Raw genomic sequence first — 14,945 nt, forward strand, 5'->3', positions numbered from 1 at the left:
TCATCTTCATAGGATTAATATGAATTTTTGATAATAATTCCCTTTTTCTTTTTTTGTTTTTTAAAAGGGAGTCCTAAACATTTAGAAGGTTAGAATGTGCACTAAGACGGAAGCCCGGCCTTGTCCTGTCAGAACTGTGGGGCAGGTTAGAGCTTGTCTGTCAAGTAACTTCATTTACACAAAGCAAGTAACAAGAGCCCCCGTCTCAAAGGCAGTGGTCAGGATGACATGACCAAATTTGTGTAAAACTGAAAACAGATCTGGCATGTAGTATACGCTCAACAAACATTGGTTACTATTACGTACCTTTCCAAATCCCAGTACATTGAGATTAATAGGAAAAAATACACCCCTCACCACCCCCCGCCCAGCTAAGGTTTTGCCTGTGCCGCCAGCTGTGAGGCGGCGTGAGAAGAGAGGCCCCACAGTCTCAGGTCTGTCACATGGGAGGTGGGGAAACTGGACTCTCAAGGTCCCTCTTGTCTCCGACGTCCACCCCCGGGGAGATGTTCTGAGGAATAGTTTGCATACATTCAATGTATGATAAGAAGCATCCTCAGAAAACTGGGTTTCTGTTAAACACATTCTGTAATTTCCTATCTCTTCACAGAAACCTACACCAATAAAAGGCTGAACGTTTCTGGTGAGGCAGGGAGCGGGGCTGTGGTGAGTGCCAGGGGTGCCTGGGAAGCGTGTGGTCCTAGAGGCAGAGATGGGGAGGGACAGACAGATGGTGATGAACCGTCACGGCCATGTCAAACCCTGTGGCTTTCCTTCACATGCGTTCTTGTTCTGGGATTTGGAATTCTGAGGCAATCACTCCATTGGCCGTAACTGCCTTTCTTGGCACTGTTTATTGTCAAAACGGACCAAGCGAGCCCTTGGAGCCAGAACCTGAAGAGATCAAAATTGGGGTGGTGGTGCGGAGACCACTGGCTGTAGTCACCAGGGACTTGGGGACAAAGTAAAAGCAGAGCAGTCCCTGTGTGTGGCGCACGGCATCACACCCACGGCTTCCTTGGGGGCTGGCTTCTTTTGATGATGCTGAGAAAGCCTTCTTTCAATGCTAGTGTGTGGTCCCTTAAACAGCCCAGATTATTTTCTCCTAGGAGAAGATCCCAATAATAGTGAGTCTCTAAGTTTCTCATGGACTAAAACTTAAACACCCACTTGGGTCTTCGGCACCTGGAAGAAACGTTTACATAGCAACACGGAAGCCAACAGTCCGTCATTTCTGCTGCTTTGGGTCAAAGCTGGTGCCTTCAGGGTGATTTACACAGAGGTTGGAAGTGTGAAAATACAGTCACTGGTGCACAGTAAAAATATAAACTGTCAAAGGAGCCACCGTTTCCTTTCTCTGCCTCACTTCTTAAATTTTATTTATTAAAAAAAAACTTTAGTGGAGTACAGTTGATTTGCAATGTTGTGTTAGTTTCAGGACTATGGTACAGTGATTCAGTTATAGTCACTCTTTTTCAGATTCTTTCCCCATATAGAATATTGAGTAGTTCTCTGTGCTATATTGTAGGTCCTTGTTATTAATAGTTATCTATTTTATATACAGTAGTGTGTGTATGTTAATTCCAAGCTTCTAATAAATCCCTCCCCACATTTCCCCTTTGGTAACTATTAAGTTTGCTTCTGAAATCTATAAGTCTGTTTCTGTTTTGTAAATAAGTTCATTTATATCACTTAAAAAAATTAGATTCCACATGAGTGATAACACATGGTATTTGTCTTTTTCTCTCTGACTTACTTTACTTACCATAATCTCTAGGTCCATCCACATTGCTGTAAATCGCATTATTTTGGCCTTTTTTATGGCTGAGTAACATTCCACTGTATATATGTACCACATCTGCTTTATCCATTGATCTGTGGATGGACATTTAGGTTGATTTCATCTTAGTTACTGTAACTAGCACTCCAGTGAACACTGGGGTGCATATATTTTTTTGAATTATGGTTTTCTCTGAATATATGCCCAGGAATGGGATTGCTGGATCATATGGTAGTTCTATTTTTAGTTTTTTAAGGAACCTGCATAAAGTTCCTTGTTCATAGTGGTTAAAACAATTTACATTCACAGCAACAGTGCGGGAGGACTCTCTCCTCTACATACCCTCTCCAGCATTTACTGTTTATAGACTTTTCGATGGTGGCCATTCTGACTGGTGTGAGGTGATGCTTCACTGTAGTTCTGATTTGCATTTCTCTGATATTTAGTGATGTTGAGCATCTCATCATGTTCTTTTTGGTCATCTGTGTATATCTTCTTTGGAGAAATGTCTATTTACATCTTCTGCCCAGTTTTTGGTTTTTTTTTTTTTTCTTTTTAAGAGAGCTGCATGAGCTGTTTGTATACATTGGCAATTAATCCCTTGTCAGTTACTTTGTTTGCAAGTATTTCCTCCCATTCTGAGGGTTCTCTTTTTGTTTTGTTTATGGTTTCCTTTACTGTGCAAGAGCTTTTAAGTTTAATTAGGTCCCATTTTCATTTTTGTTATTATTATCATTACTCTAGGAGGTGGAGCAAAAAATATATTGCTACAATTTATGTCAGAGTGTTCTACCTATGTTTTCCTGTAAGAGTTCCAATCCAAGAATATGGTATACCTGTTTGTATCATCTCAGGTTTCTTTCATCAGTCTTATAGTTTTCAGATTACAGGTCTTTTGCCTCCTTAGGTAGGCTTATTCCTGGGTATTTTATTCTTTTTGATGTTATGGTAAATGGGATTGTTTCCTTAAATTCTGTTCTTTTGTTAACAGTATATAGGATTGCAAGAGATTTCTGTTATTACTTTTGTATCCTGCAACTTGACTGAATTCATTGATGAGCTCTAGTGGTTTTCTGGCAGCATCTTTAGGATTTTCTGTAATATGTCATCTGCAAACAGTGACAGTTTTTACTTTTTTTCCAATTTGGATTACTTTTCTTTTTTTTTTTTTTTTTTCTTCTGATTGCTATGGCTAGGACTTCCAAAACTATGTTGAATAAAAGTGGCAATAGTGGACATCCTTGTCTTGATCTTGGAATGCTTTCAGCTTTTCACTGTCGAGAATGGTATTAGCTGTGAGTTTGTCATCAGTTCAGCTGCTTGGTTGTGTCTGACTTTGCGACCGACCCCATGGACTGCAGCATGCTGGGCTGTCCATCACCAACTCCCAGAGCTTGCTCAAACTCATGTCCATCAAGTCGGTGATGCCATCCAACCATCTCATCCTCAGTTGTCCCCTTCTCCTCCTGCCTTCAATCTTTCCCAGCATCAGAGTCTTTTCAAATGAGTCAGTTCTTCACATCAGGTGACCAAAGAATTGGAGTTTCAGCATCAGCTTCAGTCCTTCCAAAGAATATTCAGGACTGATTTCCTTTAGGATGGACTGGTTGGATCTCCACTGTCCAAGGGACTCTCAAGAGTCTTCTCCAACACCACAGTTCAAAAGCATCAATTCTCTGGTGCTTAGCTTTCGTTATGGTCCGACTTTCACATCCATACATGACTACTGGAAAAACCATAGCTTTGATTCTACAGACATCTGTCAGTAAAGTAATGTCTCTGCTTTTTAATATGCTGTCTAGGTTGGTCATAGCTTTTCTTTCAAGGAGCAAGCGCCTTTTAATTTCATGGCTGCAGTCATCATCTGCAGTGATTTTGGAGCCCAAGAAAATAAAGTCTGTCAATGTTTCCATTATTTCCCCATCTATTTGCCATGAAGTGATGGGACCAGATGCCGTAATCGTAGTTTTCTGAATGTTGAGTTTTAAGCCAGCTTTTTCACTCTCCTCTTTCACTTTCATCAAGAGGCTCTTTAGTTCTTCTTCAGTTTCTGCCATAAGGGTGGTTTCATCTGCATATCTGAGGTTATTGGTATTTCTTCCTATAGTCCTGATTGCAGCTTGTGCATTATCCAGTTCGGCATTTTACATGATATACTCTGCATATAAGTTAAATAAGCAGGGTGACAATATACAGCCTTGATATACTCCTTTCCCAATTTGGAACCAGTCTGTTGTCCCATGTTTGGTTCTAACAGTTGCTTCTTGACATGCATACAGATTTCTCAGGAGGCAGGTAAGGTGGTCTGGTATTCCCATCTCTTTAATAATTTTCCACCGTTTGTTGTGATCCACACAGTCAAAGGCTTTGGCGTAGTCAATAAAGCAGATGTTTTTCTGGAATTCTCTTGCTTTTTCTATGATCCAGCGGATGTCGGCAATTTGATCTCTGGTTCCTCTGCCTTTTCTGATCCAGCTTGGATATCTGGAAGTTCTTAGTTCACGTACTGTTGAAGCTTGACTTGGAGAATTTTACGCATTACTTTGCTAGTGTGTGAGATGAGTGCAATTGTGCAGTAGTCTGAACACTCTTTGGCTTTGCCTTTCTTTGGGATTCAAATGAAAACTGACCTTTTCCAGTCCTGTGGCCACTGCTGAGTCTTCTAAATTTTCTGGCGTAGTGAATGCAGCACTTTCACAGCATTACCTTTTAGGATTTGAAAAAGCTCAGCTGGAATTCCATCACCTCTTGTGTAGTGATGTAGCTTGTTTGTAGTGATGCTTCCTAAGGCCCACTTGACTTCACAATTCAGGATATCTGGATCTAAGTGAGTGATCACACCATCATTGTTATCTGGGTCATTAAGATCTTTTCTATACAGTTCTTCTGTGTATTCTTGCCACCTTGTCTTAATATCTTCTGCTTCTGTTAGGTCCATACAGTGCCTGTCCTTTATTGTGTCCATCTTTGCATGAAATGCTCCCTTGGTGAATCTAATTTTCTTGAAGAAATTAGAATTTTTCATATATGGCCTTTATTATATTATGTTAATTTCCATCAGTGCCCATTTTAAAATCATAAATGGCTGCTGAATTTTGTCAACAGCTTTTTCTACATCTATTGAGATGATCATATGGTTTTATTCTTCAGTCTGTTAATGTGGTGTATCACACCGATTGATTTGGAGATATTGAAGAATGCTTGCATCCTTGGAATAAATCCCACTTGATCATGGTGTATGATCCTTTTAATGTAAGGTTGGATTTGGTTTGCTAGTATTCTGTTGAATATTTTTGCATCTATGTTCATCAGTGATACTGGCCTGTAATTTTCTTTTTTTTGTAGCATGTTTGGTTTTGGTATCAGAGTGATGGCCTCGGAGAATGGACTTGGCATGTTCCTTCTGCAATTTTCTGGAAGAGTTTTAGAAAGATAGGTGTTAACTCTTCTCTAAATGTATGTGAAGTTATTTGGCTCTGGATTTTAGTTTGTTGTAAGTTTAAAAATCTGTTTCACAGATCACCAGCCCAGGTTGGATGCATGAGACAAGTGCTCAGGGCTGGTGCACTGGGAAGACCCAGAGGGATGGGATGGAGAGGGAGGTGGGAGGGGGGATCGGGATGGGGAACACATGTAAATCCATGGCTGATTCATGTCAATGTATGGCAAAAACCACTACAATATTGTAAAGTATTAGCCTCCAACTAATAAAAATAAATGGAAAAAAATAAATAAATAAAAATCTGTTTCAATTTCTGTACTTGTGACTGGTCTGCTCATATTTTCTATTTCTTCCTGGTTCAGTCTTGAAAGGTTGTACCTTTCTAAGAATTTGTCCATTTCCTTTAGGCTGTCCATCTTATTAGCATATAAGTTGTCTATGATTCTTTGTATTCCTTATGATTCTTTGTATTTCTGTGGTATCAGTTGTAACTTCTCCTTTTCCAGTTTTAGTTTTATTGATTTCAGCCCTTTTCCTTTCTCTTCTTAAAGTTTCAATTTTGTTTATCTTTCCAAAGAACCAGCTTTCAGTTTCATTGATCTTTTCTATTGTTTTTATTTCTGCTCTGATCTTTATGATTTCTTTTCTTCTTCTAACTTTGGGTTTTATTTGTTCCTCTTTCTCTCATTGTTTTAGGTAAGAGGTTAGGTTGTTTGAGATTTTGCTTGTTTCCTGAGGCAAGATTGAATTACTATAAACTTCCCTGTTAGAACTGCTTTCACTGCATCCTGTAGGTTTTGGATTGTGGTGGTTTTGTTGTCATTTATCTAGAGGTATTTTTTTATTTCCTCTTTGATTTCTTCAGTGATCCATTGGTTGTTTAGTAATATATCATTTAGCTTCCATGTGTTCATATGTTGTGTTTTTTTTAAGCAGTTATTTGCCTGTGTTTGATTTTTAATCTCATAACATTGTGATCAGAGAAGATACCTGATTTCAGTTTTTTTTAGCTTTACCAAGGCTTGACTAGTGGCCCAAGATGTGATCTATCCTGGAGAATATTCCACGTGTACTTGAAAAGAAAGTGCATTCTGCTGCTTTCAGATGGCATGTCCTATAAATATCAATTAAGTCTAATGTGTTATTTAAGGCCTGTGCTTCCTTACTGATTTTCTGTCTGGATGATCTATCTGTCCATTGATGAGAATAGGGTGTTAAAGTCCTCTAGTATTGTTGTGTTACTGTCAGTTTCCCTTTATATGGCTATTATGTATATTGAGGTGCTCTTATGTTAGGTATACATGTATTTACAATTGTTATATCTTCTTCTTGGACTGATCCCTTGATCATTATGTAGTGTCTTTCCTTGTCTCTTGTGATGATAGTCTTTATTTTAAAATTTGCTTTATGTGATGTAAGTATTACTATCTTAACTTTCTTTTTGATTTCCATTTGCATGAAATACCTTTGTCCATTCTCACTTCCAGTCTCCTAGATCTGAAGTGCATCTCTTATAGACAGCATATGTATGGATATTGTTTTTGTATCCATTCAGCCAGTCTATGTCTTTTGGTGGAAGCATTTAATCCATTTACATTTAAGGTAATTATTACTATTTTTAATTTTTGGCTGCACCCTGAAGCATTTGGACCTTAGTTCCCCAACTGGGGATCAAACCTATGTCCCCTGCATTGGAAGGTGGAGCCTTAACCGCTGGACTGCTGGGGAAGTCCCTAAGGTAATATGTATGTTCTTATTTTCAATTTGTTAAGAGTTTTGGATTTGTTTTTGTAGGTTTTTTTTCTCCCTTCACCTTTTGTTCACGTCTCTTATGATTTGATGACTATCTTTAGTGTTGTGTTTGGATTGCTTTTTCTTTTTTTGTGTATCTATTGTAGAGTTTTGGTTTGCAGTCTCCATGAAGTTTTGATATAGCAGTCTACATATAAATACAAGATTGTTTTAACTTGCTTGTCCCTTAATTTCTAGTGCATGTCTACATCCTGCATTGTAGCCCTCTCTTCTATAGTTGCTGGTTTTGATATCATATTTGTGTGTGGATGATTTCGTACCTTTACCATATGTTTGCCTTTACTAGTGAGGTTTCCCATTCATAATTTTCTTTTCTAGTTGCCTTTTCTCTTCTGCCTAGAGATTCCTTTAAGATTTGCTGTAAAGCTCATTTGATGGTGCCGAATTCTCTTAGTTTTTGCTTGTCTGTGAAGTTTTTGATTTCTCTATCAAATCTGAGTGAGAACATTGCTGGATCCCTTCTGGTGTGCAGTTTCTGCTGAAAAATCAGCTGGTAACCTTATGGGGGTTCCCTTAAGTGTTAATTGTTGCTTTTCCCTTGATGCTTTTAATATTTTCTCTTTGTAATTTCTGTTGGTTTGGTTACCGTGTGTCTCGGCATGTTTCTTCTTGGGTTTATCTTGTATAGGACTCCCTGTACTTCCTGGGCTTGAGTGAATGTCTCCTGTCTCATGTTAGGCTAGTCCTGCATGACCTTATCAATGCTGCCCTGTCTTTGGTCATCCTTCCCAGGAGGTTCCCAAGCCCCCTTTCCCAGCTGAAGCCCTCTCTGCAGCCTCTCATGCCGACTGGATGTCTGTTCTGGTGCTGAGATGACAATTCCAACAACTCCATCTGCTCCCTTTTCCCACCCACCCCACTGTCCAAACCAGGAACCTAGGAGTCGCCTTAACCCCGCCCTCCCTCTACATACACTCTCTGGTACCTAATTCACCTGCCTTGTTCAATCTCTTGAGGCCTGTGGATTCTTCTTAAATCTCTATCGTCTCTATCTTCTACCACCCCAGGTCAGGCCGCCGTCTGTTCTGGGTTGTTTCAGCAGCCTCTCCAGATGGTCCTGCAAGGTGGCCTCACCTCATCCTCCAGCGAAAGCACCAAGCGCTGCCCGTCTGTGTGCCCTTGCTCACACTGCTCTTTCTTGCCTCTTCCTCTAGCTAACTGCTACCCATCCTTCAGGTTTCCAATCAGCTCTTCCCAGACCACCAAGCCAGATCTAGGTCCCCTTGCTCCGTGTTTCCTATCAAACCACTTATCACTTGATATGGTCAGTTCCTATTTAATGTGTGTGTCGCTTGGTTGGACATGTCTGTGTGGTTCATTATTTTAGCCCCTGAAGCTAGGACAGTAACCACAGATGTTCGCATACTTCTGGATGAATAAGTAAAAGATTTTCAAATCTGTAAAATTCAAACCCAAACTGAATGACGCCAGCCTGAAAGAATTTAATTTAGAAACAAAAACCTTGAGCCCAGCTTCCAAAAGGTTTGGTCAAGAAAAGGCACCTCATCATGAGGAGGAATAGCTGAGATTAGAGAGGAACCGTTCATGTAAGCACGTCCCGATTTCGCGCTGCTTAGGTTTATGCACAGAAAGCCACTTGCCAAATTCTTAAGCTGATTCCCATTGAATCTGTCGAGAGTCCTGCATAATCGACAAAATGTGGTTCAAGTATTACCTAAAGTCCAGTGTCTCAAAAGAAAGGTAAGGAGTCTCCTCGTCTGTCCCTAAGTCCTTATACACAAAAAATATTCTAATGGGTCTTAACATTTTATAGTTGGAAAGGAGTTTGAAGCTCATTAAGCCAACATTTTACAGGTGAATATGAAGCTCAACACCGTCATTTTACAGGTGAGAAAACGGGCTCAGGGAGGCAAGGAAGCTGACTCAGGGTCACACCTGGCCTGTCCGTCATAAAGTGGGGTTAGGACCCAGGTGTTGAGCTGTACCTGTTAGTCTGGATCATGATGATGGCTGTGTTTTCAAGATCATGCTGATGGAAAATGTTTCACTCACACTTCAAACTAATAACCACCTCATTGTTCAACAGGGCAGCTAACCTGAGGGAGAGAACTGGAGGAGAGTGTTCCTCAGGTCGACGACGAGCTTCCTACCATAGCTGAGGGGAAACAGGAATCACAGGGGAGGAAGAGAAGACAGAATTAAGAGGTGCTGGGCCCATGCCGAGGACCAGGGTGAGAAACGCCAGGCACTTACCTTTTCTTTGTCACTTGCTTCCCTGGCCACTGTAGAGCCCTGAAACAGAGATGATGAAAATAAGCACGTGCGACGCACCGGCTTCACGTGAAACGTGCAAACGTCCCAGGGCAGAGCTCCGAGACAGCCGAGCGCCGACTGCCCTTTGCCCTCCCTGAGTGAGGGTGCGCGGCGCCTCTTGTAGGGGTTTCTGTCTCCAACTCTTTGCCACCTGTGCCGTCTTTTCCCTGGTTCCTGTCCTCCTGGTGGGAATCAGAAGACCCGCCAGTCACGTGAACGGTGCCTTTCTAAACGCGGGGTGGGACCACACTCTCCCTCACATCACCGGAGATGGTTGGGTTGAGGGTCTCCAAAGTACAGTGGGCCATCACTTGGCGGCAGTGACCGCTGGGCTCCGAGGGCCTATCTCCCGCACTGCGTCCTGCAGGCGGGGCACCCTGGCCCCTGACAGCCCGTCTCCCTGGCTCAGGGTTCCTGACGAACTGACCTCCTCACTCACCCTAAGACCCAGTGGGGGCTTCCTGGCCCCTTTCACGTTGGAGGCCCCTTCAAACACACATCTACTCGCACCCCTTTGGTGCCTCTAGGGTGAGCACAAAAGGTATAAGCAGAGGAAAACACAGCTTTGGTTGCAGCGGTTCTACTCTGCTGCACCGGTTTTCAAATAATGCCCCTGGTTCTGTGTTGTGACAGACAACCAAGTCTGTCTGAGATGCTGATGGAGTGGCAGGGCTTTAGGGTGGAGCTCGAGAACAGAGACTGTCCTCTGTGAAAGATCTTAATGCAAAAGAAAGATTAGGAAACGCATGGCCAGTAAGTTCCTAAGTTTGATAATAACAAACAACAGTGAGCATCCCTTCTCCGTGCTCCTTGGTGACCGTCGCAGTGTCTCACAGCAGCGCCCGTGTTTGCTGAGTAAACGGCTGGGGAAGGATCACGGCCCAGCACCGGACACCCAAACTATGACCAGAGGTCAGTGACACGAGCTGCTTACTTGTCTGTTAAATACACATTTATTGGCCTGGAATACTTGCATTAGCCAGTCATTCAGAGAATGTGTATGTGACTTGGGAAATGTTGAAGTAGCTTCTAGATTGGCCACTCTTAACGTTTTTACTCTATGACCGTCTTGCCTTCAAGCAGCTCAGGCACTAGTTAGGATGTGCGGCACCTGTCCTTCACAGATGGAGAGACTCCTCATACGGGGGGAAGGGGCCAGGCCTGAGCCAGGGGCTCCCCGGCGCCAGTTCATCATCATCCCCACGTTCAGTGTTCCCAGGTCTGCTGGATCTAAAAGACCCTGCTGGGCCAGCCCAGGACGATGGTCGAAGCTTCTTGGGGACACGCTGGAGAAGCACAAAGCTGACCCAGCAAGTGAGGATGAACCCTGTGAGGCGTCCCTGAAGGAAAGCCCTCTGGGCCAGCCGAGCCCAGCAGCTGGCGCTTGCAATGGTTTGTTTTCCTTCCTTTATAGGGTCTTGATTTCCCGCCACAATATCTTCCTTTACACACTGACTGCTAATAAAGAATGTTCCCTTATTTTAAAAGAAGGGAGGGGTGAATACTCGAGTAATTAAATACTTACAATACCTGGCTACTGTGTTTGTAATACCTGAGCAGTTCCTATGCTAATGGGCAAAGGGAGGGAATTATTTTTGTATCTTTAACCAAGTTTTTAGTCTCTGTGTATTTTTTCCCTCCTTACAATATAATTTACTCTGCTTCTGATTCTCAGTGATGCTTCATCTCTATGTAAATGCAGATCATTAGCCTGGAAAAACTCATCCAGATTTAAATTCATTCAGGATTAAAAAAACAAAATTACAGAAGTCAGTCAGAGTCACGAGTTTGAGCCATGAAGTGATGCCAGGCGCCCAGGTTCCCTTACAATGGCAAGTACTGGTGAGAACAGAGTTTATTCTACAAGTTAAAAAGGGAGATGAAATCAGGACATCCAAGGTTAAATGCAAACCATAATATTCAGTCTGTAATTTACATCAAGGTATGCATCCTATATGCCTGCTTGAATGAGGCATTATTTGAAGCACTTCAGGGGATAAAGTGGGACCAGAAACAGTTGTCTTTAAGAAACTTACTAATAGAATGGATGAGAACGAAAATTCATCCACCTCTTCTTGTATGCATTATGCTGGACGTGACACAAACATATCATATTAATCCTCTCAACAACCCAGCAAGGGAGGTAAAACCATCTCTGTTCTACAGATGAAGGAACTGTGGCCCCTACAGTTTCAGCATCTCGCACACAGCCAGCACACAGTAAGACTGGGACATGGGGCTCCTGACGTGGAGAGTCAGACCAACAGACAGACCTCTAATACTCAACAGGACGAGCTAGTAACACTTTAGAGGGCCTTGTGAGAGAGATGGTTCCAAAGAGACCTGCAGGGTTGCTGGGATTTCCAGGGAACAAAACAGCTACGACTTGGAGGTAAGAGCAGACTCGAGGTAAGAGATAAGCCTGGAACATCTCCCCTCCCTTAGACCAACATTTCACAAAGCATAGTTCAGCACCCAGGGGTGCTGCAAAGTCAAAAGTATCTTTATAATAATGCGGAGACAGTCTCTGCCTTGACATTTACATGGATACTGCAAAAACAACCGTGGGGAAAACTGTTGGCAGCTTACACCGATCCAGCAGTGGCACCAAATGGTATTAGTAGAGATATCATACGATATACGAACATCCTTGAGGAAGCAATGGCATCTATTTTGTTAAATCCTGACCCTGGATGATGTACCTTCTCAAGATTCTGTGTAGGGAGTATGCCCAAAGCTCTTTTGTTTATAAAGCAGGTATGTTTAAGGACAGTTATCTTGGTGATGGTTTTGAGTTATAAGCTGAACTAGCCACTTTTTTCCAGAAATCATTTCTACATGAAAGGACAACTGGAACCTGTTAATTCCATTCTGGGCATCTGACAGGCACTTGCTCAAAGAGGAACAAAGTTGCTGGCTCAGCTCTGTGCTGTCATTTCACAGGTAACCCACTGATAAAATTTAAGCTTTCAAGTGAAAATGAAAACTTTAAAAAACTTGTATCCACCACCCTGAGCTTGACAACTTCTTAATATAGAAAGGCTTTTCTAATGAGGCAGGTGGCGATATTAATGTGGCTTCCTGATACTGTTTAATGAAATGTGTTAGTATTTGGAAGAGCTCATAACTTGGTTAACCCATTTTGTTCAAAATGACAGAAGCATGATGTATTGAGATCAATGCATGCAGACAGACTGATGGGTTTTAAAAAGTTCACTGATGTGATTTCAGATTCCACACTGTAACTCAGCTTTGAGAAATTAGCACTTGTCAGGCCTAGGTGTGCCATCACAGAAAAACACCCACAAATTTCTGAAAAAGTTATTTTAAAAACCCCTCCCTTTTTCCAACTACATATTTGTGTAAGGTTTGATTTTTTTCATACACTTCAAGTAACATGCAATAGATGGACAGCAGAAGCAGACGGGACGTCTCTGCTCTCTCACCAAGGCAGATATCACAGAGGTTTGCAAAGATGTAAAACAATGCCACCTGTCCCACTAAACATTTTGATTTGAAAGATATTTTTCATAAAGATATGCTAACATCAATAGTTTTACTATTTTAAAAAAACTAAGTTTAAAATTTTTTCTCATTTCTAACATTAAGTATTAGTATTAACCTACATATGCAGCTTTTGGGGGTTCTCTTTTAAGAGTGTGAAGGAGTCTGAGATAAAAAAATTTGAGACTGACTGATGAAGACCAGAGGTTGGCAGACTTTCTCTGGAAAGGGTCAGAGGGTAAGTGTTTTGCGCTTTGTGGTCCAAAATGGTCTCTATGGTAACTGCTCAACTCTGCTATTATAGTGCAACCACACATGATACAGAAGCCACAGGCATAGTGGGACTCCAATAAAGCTATTAACAAAGATGGCCAAGTTGAACTTGCCAGGCACGCAGGTCACAGTATGCCAGCCTCTGACCCGGACACTGTCTACATCAGCGACCTCAGAAGTCAGAGCCCCTCACTCCACAGTCAGAATTTCCAGTGGTCTACCTCCCACTCCAGATCTTTGAAACAACCTGTCCCTCACCTCCTGACACCCTATTCCAAACTGCATCCTTCCCCCATCCTTCCTGTCTTGTCTTCTGTCCATGGCACGAATCAGTTCCTAGCACACCGTGTGACTGTCTTTGTCCACCAGAATGTCAGCTCATTGAGGGCAGGTTTGGCCTGTTTTGTTCATCACACTGTTCCCAGCGCTTAAAAGCAGGGCATGGCACATAGCTGGTGTTCAGTACATACTAGCTCAATAAATTAGATGTGGTATCTCTCATAGGTACAATAAGAAAGAAAGAAAGAAAGAAAATGAAGTTGCTCAATTGTGTCCAATTCTTTGCGATCCCATCGACTATAGCCTACCAGGTTCCTCCGTCTGGGGGATTTTCCTGGCAAGAGTACTGGAGTGGATTGCCATTTCCTTCTCCAGGGGATCTTCCCGACCCAGAGACCAAACCCAGGTCTCCCACATCACAGGTGAATGCTTTACCGTCTAAGCCACCAGATTCTCACTTAACACGAAGTGCACTGCTGGCTGCCTAGTGCTTTGAGCTCTGGGTGCCTCTTAAGTGCTCAGCCTGGTCAGTTACACACAACATGGATGAACAAGCTTAATGAACAAAAAAATAAAAATCTTACCTTTAAGTCGTATTTCCTATATACAGATAAACGGTGGCTGAACACATTTCTTGTAACAATCACATATATTTCAACTCCATCCACATTAAGCCGGTACATGCCCAGGAACTGGGGAAGAAGGGTGATCCCATGACATTCCACTATATACTGCATAGGAAAGAAAGAAAAAAAGGGGGGAAATGATCCAGTCAAATGCTGTTTGTTCAGATATAAAATAACTCCTCTGCCAATGGTGTTTTACAAAATGATAGTGGTTTATACAATCATTAATGTCTTATTTACAGAAAATGACCATGTTTATACACCTGAAGACCAGGTCTGAGTGCACCATGCAGACAGATAAGAAAATCTATCTCCAGAGACAGTTTTTTTCTTAACTTTCCCAACTAATTTGTATATAATAGCATGAGGAGAGAGGACAAGTGACTAGTCCTTTCTATATAACTCCTTTAAAGTGAAATCATGAGCTGGGTTCTCCATCTTCCTTCCTAGAAGCCTTGATGATGACTTTACGAGATTCAGGCAGCATCACCTGGCCACTATGATCAACGCCTTTGATAGTGTTAAAGTCGAGACTACAGAGGAAATTGTGGCAAGAGCTCAGTGTTAGAAGCTGGGAGAGTCAGGCTCTTGGTTTTCTGCTTCCTATTGAGACTCTAATGTTTAAATTGCTACCAGATAGTCTCCCAGAGCAATAGAAATAAAAACAAATGGGAGGTAATTAAACTTACATGCTTTTTGCACAGCCAAGGAAACCATAAGCAAAATGAAAACACAACCTATGGAATGGGAGAAAATATTTGCAAACGATGCGATCGACAGGGGCTTAATTTCTAAAATATACAAATAGCACATACAACTCAACAAAATAAACCCAATTGAAAAAAACAGAACACATAAGTAGACATTTCTCCAAAGAAAACACAGATGGGCACCAGGCACATGAAAAGATGCTCAGATCACAAATCATTGTGTGTGTGTGTGTGTGTGTGCCCAG

The 14,945-nt window shown here is 41.9% G+C and overlaps 1 protein-coding gene across 1 annotated transcript in view; it reads right to left on the bottom strand.

The window, feature by feature from the left end:
* PIP4K2A (phosphatidylinositol-5-phosphate 4-kinase type 2 alpha) overlaps positions 1 to 14,945 on the bottom strand; it is a 179,371-nt gene that overhangs the window by 25,838 nt on the left and 138,588 nt on the right. The window contains exons 5-6 of the mRNA XM_065921087.1: positions 13,949 to 14,095; positions 9,249 to 9,287 (exon numbers count right to left, since the gene is read on the bottom strand). Of these exons, the coding sequence (XP_065777159.1) occupies positions 9,249 to 9,287; positions 13,949 to 14,095 (186 nt within the window). The remainder of the gene's footprint in view (positions 1 to 9,248; positions 9,288 to 13,948; positions 14,096 to 14,945) is intronic.

The sequence above is a fragment of the Muntiacus reevesi genome, chromosome 2 (assembly GCF_963930625.1).
Source record: "Muntiacus reevesi chromosome 2, mMunRee1.1, whole genome shotgun sequence".
Lineage (NCBI taxonomy): Eukaryota > Metazoa > Chordata > Mammalia > Artiodactyla > Cervidae > Muntiacus > Muntiacus reevesi.